Source organism: Eucalyptus grandis, chromosome 9, assembly GCF_016545825.1.
Source record: "Eucalyptus grandis isolate ANBG69807.140 chromosome 9, ASM1654582v1, whole genome shotgun sequence".
NCBI classification, from domain to species: Eukaryota; Viridiplantae; Streptophyta; class Magnoliopsida; order Myrtales; family Myrtaceae; genus Eucalyptus; species Eucalyptus grandis.
In genome coordinates, this window is record NC_052620.1 from 1,807,515 (window position 1) to 1,827,810 (window position 20,296).

At 40.5% G+C, this 20,296-nt stretch overlaps 2 protein-coding genes across 2 annotated transcripts; both read right to left on the minus strand.

Annotated features, from left to right (window-relative positions):
• Positions 1-13,588: 13,588 nt before the first annotated feature.
• Positions 13,589-15,176, minus strand: LOC120288210. Its single transcript, XM_039301760.1, has 2 exons — positions 14,751-15,176; positions 13,589-14,389 (listed from the first exon to the last, which is right to left on the minus strand). The coding sequence occupies exons 1-2, from the start codon at positions 14,804-14,806 to the stop codon at positions 13,639-13,641; spliced, it is 807 nt and encodes a 268-aa protein (XP_039157694.1). The 5' UTR covers positions 14,807-15,176; the 3' UTR covers positions 13,589-13,638.
• Positions 15,177-16,612: 1,436 nt separating this feature from the next.
• LOC104420084 (disease resistance protein RUN1-like) lies at positions 16,613-17,883 on the minus strand. The gene is made up of 2 exons (XM_039301880.1): positions 16,939-17,883; positions 16,613-16,837 (listed from the first exon to the last, which is right to left on the minus strand). Exons 1-2 carry the CDS (start codon positions 17,881-17,883, stop codon positions 16,613-16,615), a joined length of 1,170 nt encoding a protein of 389 aa, XP_039157814.1.
• Between the last annotated feature and the right edge of the window lie 2,413 nt (positions 17,884-20,296).

A 20,296-nucleotide genomic window follows, 5' to 3' on the forward strand; every position in this document is an offset into this window, starting at 1 on the left:
CTGTTAAGTATTTTGTCTTAGTTGCGCATGCTTAGGTCATTAGCTGGTCAAGTCTAAGTCATGTGCCTCTATCTTGCTTGTTAAGATTCTGTTCATTTGATTAGTGGTAATTGCTTTTTGTGTAGGATTGAAGATAGCTTGAGCATTGTCGCGGACAAGGGCCTGCCCCTATATACATCTGCACGTCTGAAAATAGGAGAAGTGCTCTATCTGGAGACTCATTCCTGCAGGTATCATATTTCTTGCAGTGTATATACTTAGCATCATTCATAGATGTTCGTTGACAATTGATTACGCACGCTGAACAGTATGTTAAATCTTTATGTTACCAACTGCCTTTCTGGAATAAGAAATCCTCATTTCATGGAGTTTGTTTCCCACGATTGGTACTGCATGTATCTTCTGCTGACCTTGGTCTTATAAGTGTGAGTATGGAGCAGACTTCTTGTGCGGTATACAGGAACTTGTCTACTGAAATTTAAACCTTAGTGCCAAAGCTGAGTTGCCGATTCTGTTAGAGACCTTTATTTCTCAGAATGTTCATTGCATCTATGGTTGGCTTCACTTTAAACTACAAATTGCAGAAAAATATAGGAATGACTCGAATGCTCGGGCACAAAACATAGTTTCACCTGGATTATTCATTAGCAATGCAACTTTTGAGCGAATTTTTTTTTCTTGTTGACTTATCAAAGGTACAAGCTTTGTTTCACTGGAGAAAAGATGGTCAAAGCTACTACAGCTTCTCAAATGCATGAAGCTGAAACAGAGAAATCCCAAAATCACCACTCACATTCCGTGAATGGAGAGAGAAATGACGCTGAAAATACTGTGATTGATGTGTTTCGGTGGTCTCGATGTAAGAAGCCTCTTCCCCAGAAATTTATGCGTTCAGTCGGAATTCCTCTGCCCCCCGACCATCTGGAGGTATTATTAGCGTTATTATTTAGTTTCCTTTCTTTGGATTTTGCATGTGTGCTTTGCATTTCTTGGACTTGGAAGATTCCTAGTGCTTTTTACTAATTTCAACATTCCAGGACATATCTCACCTTGTTACAGTAAGCTTAGAGAAATCACATGGTCTTCTTCCCTCAATATTTAGTGTACATAAAGTGAAATCCTCATCATGTCAGTTCATGTCATTTTTTGCTAATTTGTGTAACATTTTGCCAAAACTACATGTCTCACTTGGAGATTAGAATATTGCTAGCTATAGTCTGTACATGCGCATGATCCTTGTTCATGTTTCTTGTGATATCTGGATTTCGCCGAACCTCGAATATGTAACAATTTGTGACGAGTCGACGAGTATGTCGTCGGACTACGTTGTTGGCACCACTTACGGCCCAGTTTCATTACCACCCTCGCCGTACTGAGACGTCACATATTGTCACGCTCTCGTAACAGCACCTCGTCTAAAATTTTCTCGCGTAATGCGGTCAGCACGAAGAAAAACGTTAACCCCGGAGCTACCCCGCCAATCAGCCGAGCTGAAGACTTGAATTACGTGCGCCCCACCACAGCCGTTTCTCTCCTTGGATAGCCATGCAAGCGGCCATATTTTCAGCTATGCACACGTCCATCAAGGAGTCAACAAAATGGGGAAGATTGACTCCAAATTTTGCAGCTACGTTGAACCATGCAGCCACGTTAAACGGCCCCTCCTCCATGCAGCAAATGAAGATCCTTGACTCCCGAGTGATGCAGCCACGCCTCCCTCTCTTGGACGACTCGCCGTTGCCTCTCCTTCGGTGGCCAGCAAGCCTCAAGACCGAGACATGCAGAAGCCACGTTCCCCTCCAGCTGCCGCTGGCCCAAATGGCCACCAACTCAGCCACATTGTTGACTATCAAAGTCAACAACCGGAGCTTAGAAGGCCAGCAGAAGACCGCTCTTTCTCCTTCGCATCTCTCGGCACCCAGTTCTCTCCCTCTCTATTGCAGCGGCGATTTCAGCAAAGTAACCCAGAAAATCCTCCCCGTCTCGCTTGCGTTTTGCCTCCGACTACCAGCCGCGCCACCAGCCTCCCTCACCGCCATCCCTCAGCTCGCTGCCGACCAGGAGAACTCGCACGTGCCGTCCCCCAGCCACGTCGTCTCTAGCCAGCAGCTCCACCGTGCGTTGTCGTCGCTTCACCTCGCCACAGCCGTGCCCGCCGCTCACCTTTCAAGGACCCGAGGCAAGTGGTGGTCCTATCGTTCTATATTGTGCGAGAATATCCTGCTCGTGTGTCCGGGTTAGGATTGGTGAGAATTCCGGTCCGAATGCGGTAGGCGAGTCAGAAATTAAGTGCGTTGGACGATGGGGAGTTGAATGGATGGTCGGGCAATTGCGGATCGCCGGGGGTGTGGTAGCTGGTGCCACATACATGTAGTTTAGGAAATGTGTTAGCCGTCGGATAAATGGTACGAACTTAGCACAAGTCAAGATGGAATTATATACTCGCTTCCGCAATGGTATAGCGCAAGGACCAATAAATGACGAGGCGGACCTTAAGGGCCGAGGGTCGCCGTAAGGAGGTCGTCGCCGCGGGAGGACGCCACATTTCTTAATTCAGATGCCAGTGAAATTAGTGATATAAGTATGTGTTGGGGTTTCTTAATCATGTATAAGAAATATTAACATAAAGTACGCAGCGGAAACAAATATATCTTTTACACATGATTCTCCTAAGGCGTTGTTCGTGCGTTTTAATCAAAAATCTAAACATAAAAGGGAGTTAAACGAAATACCTCTCCAAGTGCACTTTGAAACGAGTCGGTTCGGTTGTTCTACAATTTGAGTCCCACGTCGGACCTCTAGTTCAGACACACCAACAACGAACGTCGAACGGAGGAGAGAACTTTCGGATATCCACAACTTCGATCGTGCTAGCAATCACGTGGAAAGAATCCGTCGTATTCTTGATGTATAATAGTCACGGCCCGAACGAGAGAATTGTTTCTCTTCCTCGTGTCTCAAAGACACAAGAACACACGCACACTTTTTCTCAATATTCAGCAACTAGAGAACTCTAAATATTTGTTCATGGTGAAGAGCGGATCCGGAACAAGAAGACAATACACACGAAGTCTTTTTCAATTTATCACATAAAGTACGCAGCGGAAACAAATATATCTTTTACACATGATTCTCCTAAGGCGTTGTTCGTGCGTTTTAATCAAAAATCTAAACATAAAAGGGAGTTAAACGAAATACCTCTCGAAGTGCACTTTGAAACGAGTCGGTTCGGTTGTTCTACAATTTGAGTCCCACAAGCGTCGGACCTCTAGTTCAGAAATAAACTTCTTCATCCAAGCGGCTTCCTTTGCTGCTTCAGAAGCAGCTACATACTCTGCCTCAGTGGTGGAATCAGCAGTTATACTTTGTTTGGAACTTTTCCAACTAACTGCACCACCATTGAATGTAAAGACAAACCCGGATATAGACTTATAATCATTAGGATCCGATTGAAAATCGGAATCAGTATAAGCTACAACTTTAAATTCTCCTTCTCCATATATCAAGAATAAATCTTTAGTCCTTCGCAAGTACTTAAGAATATTCTTGATTGCTATCCAGTGCTCTTCTCCTGGATCAGACTGATATTTGCTGGTAATACTTACAGCATGCGCAATATCAGGTCTAGTACATAGCATAGCATACATTATGCTTCCAATAGCGGATGCATATGGTATCTTTGCCATCCGCTCTCTTTCTTCAGGAGTGTTGGGACACATCTCCTTAGAAAGACGGATCCCTTGCCTAAAAGGCAATAATCCTCTCTTGGAACATTGCATGTTAAACCGTGTTAACACTTTGTCTATGTACGTAGATTGTGAGAGGCCAATCAATCGTCTTGATCTATCTCTATAGATCTTGACACCTAAAATGTAGGTTGCCTCTCCTAAATCTTTCATGGAGAATTTCTGTGACAAGAATAGTTTTATTGATGATATCATTGGTACATCATTTCCAATCAAAAGTATATCATCAACATACAAAACTAGAAATGCAATTGCACTCCCACTGATCTTCTTGTATACACAAGGTTCATCCGGATTTTTATGAAGCCAAACGATTTGACTACCTCATCAAAACGAATGTTCCAACTTCTGGAGGCTTGTTTGAGTCCATAAATGGATCTCTTAAGCTTACACACCTTCTGTTTTTCACTATTGGATTCAAAACCCGTGGCTGTTCCATATAGATGTCCTCATCGAGAAAACCATTTAGAAAAGCCGTTTTGACATCCATTTGAAATATCTCATAATCAAGGTGTGCAGCTATAGCCAACATAATCCGAATGGATTTTAGCATGGCCACGGAGAAAGTTTCGTCATAATCAATTCCTTCTTTTTGACGATATCCTTTCACCACCAGCCGTGCTTTGTAAATTCCAATTTGACCTTCAACATTCATCTTCCTCTTGAAGATCCATTTACAGCCAATTGGTACAATACCATTAGGCAGGTCAGTCAAGGTCCATACCTCATTGGAATACATTGAATCCATTTCGGATTTCATGGCTTCTAGCCATTTACCAGAATCGATGTCCAACATCGCCTCCTCATAGGTTTTAGGATCACCGGGTTGATCACTATCATTCACAATGAATAATGGTTCAATATGATCAACCGAATGTCTATAACGAGCAGGTGGGCGAGACGTTCTCGCACTTCTCCTAAGAGGTTGTGTATCGAAGCTCCCACTTTGAATCGGGATTGGTATCCGAACTCGGTTGTTTGGCACTTCATTATTTTCTTCTTGTAAGACTATTTTCCGTCCAGCACCCCTTTCTTGGACGAACTGATTCTCCAAAAAAGAAGCGTGCTTGCATACCAAAATTCTTTGGTCTGAATGAAAATAGAAATAATATCCAAGAGTTTCCTTTGGATATCCAATGAAGCGACCTTGTTCAGATCTTGCCTCCAATTTTTCCATTTTCAGCTTTTTCACGAAAGCTGGACAACCCCAAATCTTAATATGATTAAGACTAGGTTTCCTACTATGCCATATCTCATGGGCGTAGTTGGAACAGATTTGGACGGCACTCTATTCAGTATATATACAGCGAGTCTCAAGGGCATATCCCCAAAGGGATATTGGCAAATCGGTGTAACTCATCATAGACCGTACCATATCTAATAAAGTACGATTTCTTCGTTCAGATACACCATTATGTTCTGGAGTTCCAGGAGGTGTCCATTGTGATAAAATGCCATTCTCTTTAAGATAGTCCAGGAATTCAGTACTAAGGTATTCACATCCTCGATATGATCGAAGAGCCTTAATACATTTTCCTGTTTGTTTCTCAACTTCAGCCTTGAATTTCTTGAACTTTTCAAAGGATTCAGATTTATACTTCATGAGGTATAAATAACCATACCGTGACTCGATCATCGGTGAAGGTAATGAAGTAACTATAACCACCTCTAGCAGTTTCATTAATTGGTCCACATACATCTGTATGTATTAATTCTAATATGTCAGCAGCTCGCGCACTTTGTCCCACAAAGGCGCTTTGGTCATTTTTCCTAGAAGACATGCCTCACAAGTCGAGTATGACTCAAAATTTGAAGGATCAATGTATCCATCATTACTCAACTTGTTAATTCTGTCTTCTCCAATATGACCTAATCGGAGATGCCAAACATACTTTTTATTTGGACCGTCTCTAGGGCGTTTATTAGTTATGGCATTTATATCAATTCTATTTTGCTTATTGATATTGGTAATCACATTACCGGACATTGTAATGGTATAAAGATTGTTGGTTAATATGCTAGAACCAACACATATTCTATTATGATAAATAGAACATACATCATCAACAAAAGAAAATTCATAATTCTCTTTACCCAAACGAGGTACGAGATGATGTTCCTAACATCATTCTTATAATGCAAACAGTTCTTTAAAACCATTACATGTCCAGAAGGCAAACATAAACAGAAAGTCCCTATAGCTAATGCAGCAACTCTTGCTCCATTGGCAAATGTCAAGATAATCTCATTTCGCCCTAGCATTCTGCTTATTTCCAGATTCTGCAAAGACATACAAATATGTGAAGTTGCGGCAGAATCTAGAACCCATGAGCTAGATTCAGCACTAACCATAAGATTAGTTTCGATAAGCATAAACACCATACCTTCATAAGGTTGGTTCTTGGGCTTGACCTTCAAGCTCGCGAGATACCTCTTACAGTTCCTCCTCCAAAGGCCCTTTGACACCACAAGAATGACATTTCCCTTTATCAATCATGGGTTTTGGTTGCACAACAGGTTTGGCGGGCCTCTTCCATTTATTCTTCTTTAAAACGGTCTTACCCTTTGAAGAAGAAGCCTTAGCCATAGCCACTACATTTGGCCTCGTGTTATGCATTTCCTTCTCATAAACTACCAGCATGCTATGTAACTCAGCAAGAGTTTTCTCCATCTTATGCATGTGGAAGTTTTGGACAAAACCAGAGAAGGAATCGGGTAAAGATTGGAGGATCAAATCCACAGCTAACTCATTGTCCATAACGAGATTCAGCCTAGCCAATTCTTCAATGTGCCGATCATTTTCAAAGCATGATCATTAACAGATGATCCTTCAGCCATCCTCATACGGTACAATGCCTTAGATATCTCATATCTAGAGGTTCGACCATTCTCATCAAAGTATTCCTTTAAGTGCAAAATGATCGACGCAGCATCTTCCATAGATTCATACTTCTTTTGTAATTCATTATTCATAGAAGCAAGCATATATGACCTAACTTTTAAGTCATCATCACGCCACTTATCATAAGTGACACGCTCCTCTTGGGTCCCACCCTCGGAAAGGAGGTTGGCATCTTTTCATCAAGCACATACCCAATTTTTCTGAATTGAGAACATTTCTCAAATTCCTCACCCAGTCAGTGAAATTGGGTCCAGTCAAACAATTCTTGTCAAGTATAGAAGCGAGTGGGTTTGTGGTCACCATTTTCAGAGTAATAATATATATATCTGTTGCAGAAAATAAATTGTTAGCCGTTGTACTTTTCATAATAACTATTTCATTTTGGTCTTTAAATGAAATAGATCCTCCCACTAAATTTATATTCGAATCCCATACTCCTTAAGATGAGAAGCGGTAATCTTCGTTGGGTAAAGATTACTAGTGGGGATTGAGTCCCACTAGCCCAAAGTCCACCTCACCTAACAGTTATTGGTGTCCTATGAACTTAGTGAGTGAACCAGCTTGTTCAACGCATCATATGCGAGTCCCAATCATAACTTCGGCCTCTAGACCATGAAAGCCTCACCTAACAGTTATTGGCATTATGATCATAGTTAAGTCTAGCCCATCGTCTCATGCAAGTATTGAAAACACAAATAATTCCCTCACCTAACAGTTATTGGAAATCATTTGGCTCCAACCCCACAAAGATCATATGCATAATGGAGTGGTCCAATATTATAAATGGTAATTAACCCCTATGTATCCATAACCGGTTAATTAACCACTATAATATTGGATCAAACCACGACGATGGAAGGCCACGAGTCCGAAACCCGTTTCGACTTAATATTCTTTGTAAGGAGATTTAGGTCGTTATTAACGGTCTCACTTTGCACATTAACCGTTTAACATGCACGATACCATAAACACAATAAATAAATAGATATCACATAATATCTATCCTATGTGGTGATCATGGAATTATGGTTCAATGGGTCTCGAGCCAAAGAGACCCATTTAGCCATTTTAATGTTTTAATAATATGGACCTGCTCTTCACTTTTTCTTCAATCTTTGAACTCTTCAAAGACCGGGCCCAAAGAGCTCACCGGTTTAATGGCTCCTCCAATGGCTCCTTCTCTCTTGTAGTATTTACATCAACAATTGAAATACTAAACTATACTAAAAATTACATATCAAGAAAATTAAAGTAAAATAAAAGGAAGGGCGCAGCCTCCATTTAATAATTACATCCCCAAAAAGAATACCTGTAATCATCATACATTCATCCATACAACAATCACAACAATTAGGGATTTTTCCATGATCACCACCCTTCCTTACGAGCCATAAATTCAAAATTTAAAGCTCTGGAAGACATGCATAAAATTCTGCATATCATTTGCAAAATATAAACATCAAGTACAACAAGTTATGGATTTTTGATTCAAAATTGATTTAGTTCTAATTTTTGCTTAGTTGATTAAATTTATCACATAAATCAATCAACTTCTATAGGCCACATAAGAGCAAGAGAACCGATTCTCTTAACAAAAATAAATTGGCCATTAGAACGCAAAAACATATTTGAACTATAAATCAATTAAACGCACGAAAACGCCTTAGGTTGGCTCTGATACCACTTTTGGGGATGTATAAGAAATATTAACATAAAGTACGCAGCGGAAACAAATATATCTTTTACACTCGTCCCTCACTCATTTTATATCAAAAAATGACCAGCAACGGTTGCTGATCAATGGACGATCAGCAACCGTTGCTGATCGTCCATAGTGGACGATCGTGCATGAGCGGTTGCTCATGCACGACCATCGTGCATGAGCAACCGTTCATGCACGATTGTGGCATGGTGGTCAGCGGTTGCTGACCATCAATGCTACGTGCATAATGGTCAGCAACCGCTGACCATTACGCTTCGTGCATGTGCACGATTTCGTGCACATGCATGAAGCTTTACTTTTTGTACGTGCATAATGGTCAGCAACCGCTGACCATTACGCTTCGTGCATGTGCACGAATTCGTGCACATGCATGAAGCTTTACTTTTTTTTTTTTTATTAATAAGTTAATTTAGGGCATACTACTAACAGTATGCAGCACAGTATACTCACAAGAAATAAAGTGATTTGTTTTTTCGAGGAGAAAAGAACGATAGGAGCCCAAACTTTAACATCGATCTATCTACCCTTCTTGAATAGGTATTGGAGGAGAATCTGGACTGGGAGGATGTGCAGTGGTCACAAACTGGGGCTTGGATAGCTGGAAAAGAATACTTGTTTGCTCGGGTGCATCTTCTGTCATTGAATTAGCCCTGGTTGTAACTTTTTTTATTTCTCTGTCCTTATTTCATACGCTTCCTGTGGAGATTCCGGAAGCATATTGATTTAAATTAACTAGAAAGTGTATCGGACTTTATCTTGAGTTATTTTGTGGATAAGATCTCTAAAAAAGCTAGTCTGACCACAAATTAGCCTGTAAATATGCAATATCCTGGAGTCATGTAGGTTTGGCTTGTTATGTAAACCATTTGTTTGATAAATTGACATGTAATTCAGTTTTCGTGTCTTGGGAGTTCTGTAGCATTCAGCAGAATGTTGGAGCTAATGCATCTTTTTAATCTAATCAATTTTTGTTTCGGGCTCACTTATGTTGAGAATTTACATCTTTTGGAATGTAATGTCAAAGAACCACTTCACATCATTGGCCACACCAGCGAAACTTGTGAATCGAAATCAATATCCTCTTAATTATGCAAGAAGAATACTAGTTAGGCTAGCGATCCTGGAATTTGAAAAATAATTTATCTTTCGAAAGATACATATGCTATATATTAGGAATTTTCGTTCTTTACCTGAGGACATATTGTTCTCCAAATTCACATATGAAATGTTTTTTCTTGATAAATCAGATGAATCTTGGTCCTCTTATTTTTCTGAATCGGTCTCTGTAGTTCGTCTGACTACTAATGTCTTTATAGTACAATATGCTGAGGTCCTTAAGGTTGGGTCTCTATTCAAGTCATTCCAAACTCTCTTAGAGGTATAGACCGTGGAAAAGAAGTGTAGCAGAGATGCTAAAAATTTGATCATACAAAGTACAGTACTCACAAGTTTTTACATATTCTTGATTAGTACTACATGGAAGAATTTGTTATTTTTCAGAGTACCATCTCCAGGAGCTACTTTTTCAACTGCAAAAATGAAAACGTCCGTTCTAAGGTTCTTGTTTGCTCAATTCTAGTTTCTTGTCAAAGTTGTTCAAGTCTTCAAGGCATTCGCATGTCTCTCTTAATATTAAAAAAATATTAAAGGGTGAGACATAAAAATGATCAATAATAAACTGGGAGTGGATAATTTGAGGGCATCCATTCAAAACTATAACAAAGTGCTATTGGCAATTTGGGGAAAAATGTTAAAAAATTCATAAATCTTTTGCATTTGTGCCAATTTAATCATAAACCTTTTTTTGGTGTCAATTTAATCTTAGGGTGCATTTGGGAACCACTTTTGGGGAAAGTCTTTAGGAAAATGCAAATATCTTTGAGTTAAAGGTGTTGTCTAAAATGCAACTGTGTTTGGTAAATTGTACTTTGAAAGTCCTTTGTGAAGTACTTTGAGCAAAATGACATTTGGGGAATTATATTTACAAAGGATCTTTGTGGTAAAAAAAATCATTAAAAGAAAAATTTTAAAAAATTGACCAACAAAGACAGCGGCCGCCAGCGACCTCCGGCGACCCCGAATTTGGGGTGGCGAGGTCACGCGACACCGTTGCAACCTCCGACGACCCTGGATCTGGGCGGCGAGGTCACGCAACGCCGCCTTGACCTTCGGCGACCTAGATCCGGGCGTCGAGGTCGTGGGAGGACATTGTCATCCCCGGATCTGGGTGGTGAGGTCGCGGGAGGTCGCACGACGCTGCCGTGACCCAGATCCGAGGGCAGCGAGGTCGCGCGACCTGCCGCCCCATCTGGGTCGCGGCGACCCAGACCTCGCTGCGACCCAAATGGCGTGGCGGTCGCGCCACCCCCCGGCGTCGGTTGTCCGGCGATGGTCGCCGCTGCGGCCGCCGCCCTTCGCCGGTGACCGCTCGCAGAAGAAGAAGAAGCTCGCGAAAGAAGATGAAGAAGAAGACCGCTTGCTGCCCCAGATCTAAGTCGCGGCGACCCAGACCTCGATCGTGCTCGGCGTCGGTCGCGCCACCCCCCGACGGTCGTCGGCGTCCCTCTAGCAGTCGCCGGCCCCTCGCAGTAAGACAGAACTGAACCTTCCCGGAGAAGATGAACAGTGTCGCATACAAGGGCAAGAATCAGAAAAACAAAAGATTCATGAAGACAATTTCGAAAAAAAAAAATATGAACAAAGTGCCGCGTGGGCATGCCAAAAAAGCCGAAAGTCCAAGGCAAGTCCTCACCTCCCTTGGGCTTTTAGCTTGACAAAGCTGGCATTTGGGGAATGGGGGCTCAAAATTTTTTGCCAAAATGGTTGGCATTTGCCCAAGGACCTTTAGGCCTCTAAAGGGCTTTGGTAAGTGGTTACCAAACGCACCTTTAAACATTTTCACTTTTTACCAATTTAGTCATTTCCAGCTAATTTTGATAGGATTTTGTTGACTAGGCATCAATCGGCTCACCTGACATGATTGGCGCTGACGTATACAATTTTTAATAATATTTTAATATCTTTAAATTTTTTCATTTTCATTTTCATTTTCTTATTTTCTTTTTTCCTTCCCTTCCTCCTTCCTCCAGTTGGATCGGCCAAAGGCGACAGCTGGCGAGCTCCGAGCCAATTGCCGAGGTCTAGCAATTGGCTAAAGGAAGGAGGAGGCGAAGGAAAAAGAGAAGAAAAAAAAAGAAAAGTAAAGAAAAAAAAAATAAAAAAATTTCAAAATTATTAAAATATTATTAAAAGTTATATACGTCACCCTAATCGTGTCATGTCACCAGCCCCGGATCCAATCAGCAAAATCGATCAAAATTAGCCGAAAGGACTAAATTGGCACAAAGTGAAAAATGTTTAAGACTAAATTGACACAAACGTATAATATTTAAGACTTTTTTAATACTTTTCCCCAATAATTTTTAGATGGGGGTGAAGAAGCAACAACAAATATACATTTCACCACCCGTGGCGGCGGCGTAGTGGTTGGGCGCTAGTTCTTTTCGCGAGAGGTCTAGAGTTTGAATCCCTATATCGTCTGCCTTGTTGGAAATGAACCCACGATTTATCCGAAGAGTAAGGGTGGTGGTGACTCTACTCACTCCAGGGTTTACTCCAAATGAAGACGGCACACGGAGGTTCCCTGGGTCACAAAAAAAAAAAAAAAAAACAAATATACATTTCATGTCTCATTAGTCCAATTTCTTCCTGCCACAACAACGCTACCATCCTCAACAATCACACAGCTCTTCAATCAAAGGGTACAATCTGAAATGATTCACTAATTAAGACTGAAACACTAATCATCTTAATTAGAAAATGAAGTAACATATGTGAAATGCACCCGGCTACTGAAAACATCTTATCCAGTTGGAACTTCAAGGCTGTCCAACAAAAGCTTTGCCTTATGTTAAAAAAGCAAGGTCTTGTTACTTGTCAGGAGAAAAGAAATATGAGGACAAGAGTAAAAAATTCTCTCATGCATGCATGCATATAAGCATACACACAATTCAAAAGGAAATTAGCATCAACTTGCCAGCAGTAGAAATATTTTAATATCAATATGTAGCTACCAATGGGACGAATGCATGTCTCATATATTTTTTGATCAAGATCCCGCAGGTCCTGTATCATATACTCCTCACAAACTTCCAAGCAATGATTATCACCACATACTCATGCTGTAATACATATGAAAATCCCAAGTAACTGTCGAACCGATATGGCTCTAACAACATTGAAGCAAAAACAGCAACTGATATGAGAAACTAAATGTTGCGAGTTTTAGCGTGTCCTATATTTGGTACCTCAGAAGCTCATCTTTCATTAATCAGGTTTCCCTCAAGACCTTCAAAAGTTTCCAGAAGTTTTGGCTTCTAGGTCATTCTCCTTCATAAATGCAGTGGCACGGAAGGATAAAAAAAGAATCCTGAACTGTTGCCAAGGCCTCAGAAATCAGAATAGAAAATTAGCTTCTTGTGCTTTTGTGACTATTCTACTGCATAACTTATGTAAACTAGTGTTTTCATGATTTTTTCTTTTTCATATCCACAGTCCATGGGGCGAAACAATATCACTGCCTAACCGGTCATCATCCATGGGCACAACCGATGTTCATATTACTCTCACGCTCCATGTCAATTTGGTTTTCACTTCTCCATAGTTGCCAAAATTATCAAGTGGCAAAAGAACTCGACTGTTTGACTGGTGGCTTCTTTTGGTCTCACTGCATCTTATTCATTCCTCTATGGTTTCGCCTCTTCAAGCGCCTTGTAAAACATGGCGTCAGAGTCCAATCCCAATTATCAAAGTTTCTCACAATTCAATTGTCCTGAAAAAACTATCACACGCTGCATGATCTTTATAATAGGTACATACTCCAGATCCACATCTGCTAGGCACCTCAAAAGCACCCAAATCCCCCTCTCTTGACTTCACCTACTTCTTTCAATAAATTGCCACCTACTCAAAGAAAGAAAGAAAGAAAGAAAAGCTACCTTCCATGGATTTGTTACTGATGTAGCAGCGTGTAACATCGATTAGTGATGAATTCACTACAAAGCATCCACAAACAAAAGTTACGAAGAAACACTAATTCAACGCCTCTCGAACAAATTCAGCAACACATCGTTCAAAGTTCCCACGCAATCGTAGCACGAAGGAATCGAATTCAAAGTCCAGGTCAAATATTTCATCAACTTAATACAATTGGGATGTGCCAGGTGTTACCTGATCTTCAGCAAGCTGCATGAAGCCCAGAACCTCAGCTACACATCCTTCAAGTCATCAGTTTCCATGGCCTCGGTCGACGGTGGTAGTCCATCGCCTTTGCTCTCCAGTCTCCATTGCCGTCGGTTTACTAGGGACTCTGTTTCAGGGACACAAACTTCTTCTCTTCGTCGCCTCCGTCGTTGGTATGTGGCGATCTTACATCCATCAGAGTTCGGTGTTGTCAGATGGGAGACGAGCTGTCGTGATGCTGAAAGTGGCGTCGCTGGACAATCTTGCAAGTCGTTCTGTATATCTGTTTTGATCATTCCATGCATAAGTGGAACCATGGCTTTTGAATATGTTGATTCATGACCAAACTCGTAGAGTAAAGCTGGATCCATTAGATCTTGAAGCTTAACTTTTAAATCTTCCTCTAGTTGCTTGCATACTATTCGGAATCCACACTTTTTTGCGACTCCACCTGATACTTTAACACAAAATTGTACATGACTCCCATAAATTTGACCGAAATTGACTGCTTCCAACAGCTCAAATGGTGTGAATGATGCCAACATATAATCTCCATTAAGCCTACATCTACGATTATACAGCAATCGGCCATTAGCTTCAAAATTCCTGCAGAATGATTGTGACCCATGATCCTGTTCATCAGTACTATGAAACAAAGAGAACAAATCCAAGAAACTTGCGACACAAGTCCTTAGAAGCCCTAAAAGATACAAAACCTTTTTCAATAGGGAGGACCCACTCTGGTAACTCTGCTTCATGATAATTATAATAAAGACCCTGTTATAAGATAAATTGTTGGAAAGTTCCTGAATAGAAGAATTCAATTTTGAGTTTAGAAAGCAATCCTAGCAAATTTCACTTCTAACTAGAGCTCTGTAAATGAGTCGAGAAACATTGATCCTTGCTTATAATAATAGACAAGTCTCATGTGATAGAAATGATTCTTATAAAAGAACGGAAGCCACCTCCATCATATGCATGTACGTGTAGAACCACTTTAGATTTATTTGCTTTTCTTAAGCTTCCTATCTATCGTTTCCTGCTGTTGCAATATACAAGCACACGCTCCACATTAATATGAGAGAGAGAGAGAGAGAGAGAGAGAGAGAGAGAGAGAGAGAGAGAGAGAGAGTCTTACATGGAGAGGCGGCATTTGCAAAGCACGATTGAGAAAATCTCTACCGTTAGAAGCATGGGGATCGAGCCTCATCCGGCCTAGAATATGAACATGGCACGCCGCTTGAAATATTAAATGTTTGCGCCCAACGATGAATGTTGGAATGCTAGTTATTTTGGTCTCCCCCAGAAGTAAAGCACTCAATTTGGGACAACAGGAATGATTCTTGAGAAACTCCAATTCAGTCAGACTACTCCAACTAAGGTCTAAATATTTTAAACTTGGAAGTACAATCTTCATAGATGGATCAGCAGAATCATCGTACTTTGGAAACCTAATGAATGATGTGCAACCCCGAAGTTCCAACTCTTCAATGTTATGTAACTTGTATATACTAGACGGAAGACTTACCAAATCCTTGCAATGAGATAAGATCAATATCTTCAAAGAAACAATATTTTTTATTGATGATGGAAGTTCTTTAATAGTAGTCACTTCTAATGAAAGATCTGTCAGCCTTTCAAGTTTATGTGGAATATCAGGGAACCTTTCCAATTTTTTACAATCTCCAAGAAGAAGATGCCTGAGTCTTTTTGTCTTGAGCACATTTGGAAAAACACCAAGTTGAGAGCACCCACCTTAAGTCAACTCCTGTAACTTCTCAAGATATGCAATCGACTCATGGGCTTCTACCAAGTTTTTACAATAAGAGAGAAACAATTTTTCGAGATGTGGAGTACATGAGAGGTCAGGGATACGAATTAGGGACTGGCAATAGCTGAAATTAATGTACTTCAATTGTTGGAAGTCCTGCAAATATGGCGGAACAAACATCTCAGTCAAAGTTACTGTGAACTAATTTGCTGAGAATTGCACATTGCAATGAGAAATAAGTAAACACTTAGAAACTTTACCAATAATTATAAATCTATACATATATGTGGTGAGAGAATGAATATAGAAATGACAAATAAAAAAGCTAATGGATATTGGTCAGAAGTGGGCCACGTGGTAAAAGTATGCCATGTGTCATGCCATGTTACAATCATAAAAATAAATTGGAGCGCCACGCGGCAACCATGTGAAGGGAGGCCACTAACAAGTTTAAGCCACATGTTATGCCATGTGCCAATCGTGGAAGTATAGTGAATGTCATGTGGCGGGCACCGAAATGAACATTTTTTCTATTCTGGTTTAGACTATATATAATAGCTTTATGTCAAAAATATATATTTTATCACAATGAATTTTTCCCAAAAATTAAGAAACTTTTTTTAAGCCATTTAAAGACAATGAAACCAACTTTTTAAAATATTTTGAAGAAATAAAGTTCATATATTCAACTCAAAACCTAGCTTTGACTTTCAATTAAGAAACTAGCGGTATACCGTGTGGATCTTGTATATCAAATTATTTCTAAAGGCACACGCATTACGGGCAAAGTTTCTAATATATATTTAATTTCGTCTACTTAGAAATGCTGCTCTTCAGAAACTGATTTAAGCATTTAAGAATGCCTCGTTTACAGCGCAATGCATTCAAACCTTGAAAATTCTTTTTCTTCGGCATATGTTTATAAAATTTCTTTGTATTGTGTATCAGTTTCTAATAAAGCTGTTTCACTTAATTTTTAAATGCCAATTTTGCTGCACGTAAACATATTTCCTACTCGAGTAATTAGGGTCATTTTGGAAGGGGGAAAAAATAAAAAGAGAAGTGCCTTCAAAAACTAGGGAACACCACTTCATTTCGTGTTCTAGTACATGTAATACACATATACACATACAAATGAAGTAGACAATGAAAAGGTCTACGTAGGTAAATGCTCACCTTAAATTGTTTAAGCAAAACTGTGATACTAGCATTGATCATACTAATTGCCACTAATTTCTTTGAACTAGAGGAAAATTCTGTAAGCCGGTGAGCACATCAGGCCATGCAAACCAACTAGGCCCCTTAGGAAGACTTAAAGGACCTTGGAAACAATCCTGCAGGTTTCTCAAGATGAGCAATCTCAACCTTCTCATTTTTGTAAAAACATCGGGATGGATACACATCTCTGTCCACTTAGGTAGCCTCAACACTATGGCTTTTACAGCACAATCTTCCTGCATATACAACATTTTTTAGGTTAATACATATTATTAGTAATTAAAGTTTAAAAAAAAAAAAAAAGCAGCACAACTTTGATCCTAACCGTAATTCTTACCTTGTCATGTGATAGAACCTCGTCAACATCGTTATACAACCATAGTTTGCCGCGTCTTCTGGGGTCATCGTGACATTCTTGATTCACAATATCCTTACCCATCAATTGAATTAAGTCATGCATTTCTACGATGTCGGACTCAATTCTTATCAAGGACCTCTTTACAAGAATTTCAAATCCTACAGTTGTCTCAAGATCGCAACTTTCAAGAATTTTCTTTATATGCTCCCTGTTCCACCCCCTAAAGAAGCAGGCAATGTGGAGAAAGATTTCTTTCTCATTTTCATCTAGTCCCTCACAACTATTTTTGAGCACGTCATTAATGTTTTTGTTGGGAATCCTAGAAAGTTTCATTACTGTACTTTCCCATACATCTTTTGTTTCACCACAAAATAAGGAATCCAACACCTCGAGTGCTAAAGGAAGACTTTTAGCATAATTTAGAGCCCCATTTACTAGATCTATTCTGATTTGGTGCATCAGAGAAGCATGCTTACTAAGCAGCTCACAAGCCTGACTGTCATCTAGTGCTTCAACTTCATAAACATGATCTTGATCTATCCCTTGACAAGTCAGCACATGTTTGTCTCTTGTAATAATAATGATCCTACTCCCATTACCAAACCACTTGCCTTCCCTTGGTAAAGCATCTAACTGGTGCAAGTCATCCACATTATCAAGGATGAGGAGAACTTTCTTGTGACCAAGTCTGCGTTGTATTATATCAATACCTTTATCAACATTGCACACTTCTAATCTTTGATGCAGTAATAATGTATCTTTTAATAATATTTCTTGCAAAGTAACTAGATCCTTGCAACCTTTTGATGTTTCTCGAACATTTGCTAGAAAACATGAACCCTCAAATTGTCTTAAAGTAGAATTGTATAGGGCTTTCGCCAAGGTTGTCTTCCCTATACCTCCTTGTCCCCATAATCCCACCATCGCAACACCATCATTAGATTACAGGTTTAACGTTGATTTTAGCATAACCACTCGAGATTCTATCCCAACCGGGTGCTTAGCAACATGCAAAGGCATTCGGTCAAGATGACTTGAGATCCGTTTCACAATTTCTTGTATAAGCTTTGACTCATCTCTGACGAAAACGGAAAAAGAAGTTATAGCATCGTTTTAGCAATTTGAATCGGCAATGACAAGCAATCACCAGCCAACGATAATAGAGTAGTGTGTCACATTTTTAGAAAATTACAGCCAAAACAAAATGTATTCCCCACTTAGTTGAATTAGAACTCCGAGAGAACAAGCTCAGGATTCAACTTTTAGTCAACCGATTCATGTATCTATCTACATAAGTGATTCACGTTCTTGATTCACTTATTTTCCTTTTTGACTTTTAACCAAAAGGAGCTATATAGGACGAACTTTGAATGTCAATTAAGATTTCGATCCGAAAATTATTAAAAAACCCTTAAGCCTAAGTAGCCCAACTGAGAATTTTGCAGAGAAGATTACGGAAGACGAAGAACAGGCGGGAGAGAATTTGACTATTGAGGAAGCAGAGTGAATTTGATTACGGGCCGAGCCTTGGGGCCCGGTCCCAATATGGGCTGCAATATTGGCTTAAACCCAAGCCCAAGAAACTCTAATTTAGCCCAATATCCAAACCCAAATTTAACCGACAGCGTAACTAAGTTCACTTCCCGCCATTCACTCACTCTACTGCAGTCCCCCGATCTGCTGTCGCCTCTCAATTCCTCCTTCTAAACGAACAGAACACGAGAACCCACCACGGTTAAAGTTCACCGAAAATGTACTTGCTAATCATAGGACAGATTACACCGCACCGCACGTATTCATGTTGCCCACACTTTGGATAACTCGGCAGTTGAGATTAAACCGAACGGGGTTTGGGTTCAGGCATTTCGTCGAACGTTTGAAGCGCACTGGCTAAAAGGGGGCAACCCGACCACCAACTCGCGCCGGGCCTCGCAATAATTGACGGACAGCGACCCCAAAACGGCGGCGCACAGACGAAGGGGGCCGGTGCTCGCGTGAACCAGACAAGGACGAAGCCTGGTCTGGCGAGCCCAGAACGGGGCAAGACGGGCACGAACAGAGGAGGCGTCGGCCGAGAGTCCCTACCCGGCTCGGCGGCGGGGAATGGAGGGCGAGTTCGATAGATCGGACCACGTCCAGTCGCCTCGCACGCCTCCGAGCCAGGATCCTCGGGAAAACGGCTCGTCCCACGAAAAAAGGGAAAAAAGAAAAGAAAAGAAAGAGGGAACTTGACCTACCGGGGACTTAGCGCGGGGAACGGGAGCTGCGGGCTCAAGAGCGCGGTGGGGAGTCGTCAGACGGGTTTCTGCCGGAGGGCTCCTCGCTCTCAAACTCTCTCTCTCTCTCTCTCTCTCTCCCTCCCTCGCTCTATTTCTCCCCGAAAATCTCACCTTTGGCTCGCTCTCCTTCCCTCCCTTTTTGCTCTGCTGTGATTAATTTTACTTTCCTTCCTAATTAGTCTTCCAATATATTTCGACTTTATGATACGATAAATTGTCTTTTCTTTAATTTTTCCCATGCATTAGGAAAAGAAAAATAAAAATAAACCGTATTCGTGATCACGTTAAAGTTATACAAAAAAAACTAGACTTAATGGAGCAAAAAATTACTGGATCCCGTTGTTGCTTCTTGGCTTATTTCAGTGTTTAGTTCCTCATGCCTAAGTTATTTTAGATTGCATGCTCTCATGGACTTCACGTATTGGTGTGATGCTTTTGTGGGATTGGAAAGCGGAAGGAATGGCTAAGACTATATTGGAATGCTTTTAAAGGGGATGATTCGATGGAAATTAGGGCTAGTTATCAGTGCAGTCTTGTGGGTAGAAGGATGAGGGCTTTTATTAATCAACTATATTTCATATTCTATTTAGATTATTTAATTAGAAACAATAGAGTATATATATTTACTAAGGATATGTTTAATAATAGTCTCGGGAACAAATTTTTGTTCTTTTTTTGTTCTCGAGAACAAAAAAAATAGAAATCTATTTGGTAAATTTTTGTTTTTGAGAACAAAAATTTTTTTGTTCTTAGGAATAGATTTGGAATTGAATCAAGAAACAAAAAAAAAAATTGTTTCTTGTTCTCAGAACAATTCCTAGATCAAATCTATTTTTTCTTTTTTTTCTTCTCTTTCCTTTTCTTTTTCTTCCTTTTGGTTGGTCGCGCTTTGGCCATGGCCAGCGATGGCCAATGATTGGCCGATGAGGACCGGCGCCAAGCTAGGGCAAGCCTGACCTCACGCCGCCTAGGTGAGGTCGAGCCTCGAGGTGGTCAGGTTAGCCTCTAGCGAGCTTGCCGAACCTAGCCCAACCGATTGGTCACAAAAAGGAGGAAGA

Coding starts and splice junctions, on each gene's coding strand:
- LOC120288210 (XM_039301760.1), bottom strand. CDS start 14,806: ATGCTTCTAACGGTAGAGATTTTCTCAATCGTGCTTTGCAAATGCCGC. Junction 14,390..14,750: donor TGCAAATGCCGCCTCTCCAT/GTAAGACTCTCT, acceptor ATCTTATAACAG/GGTCTTTATTATAATTATCA.
- LOC104420084 (XM_039301880.1), bottom strand. CDS start 17,883: ATGGTGGGATTATGGGGACAAGGAGGTATAGGGAAGACAACCTTGGCG. Junction 16,838..16,938: donor AGGTTCTATCACATGACAAG/GTAAGAATTACG, acceptor TTGTATATGCAG/GAAGATTGTGCTGTAAAAGC.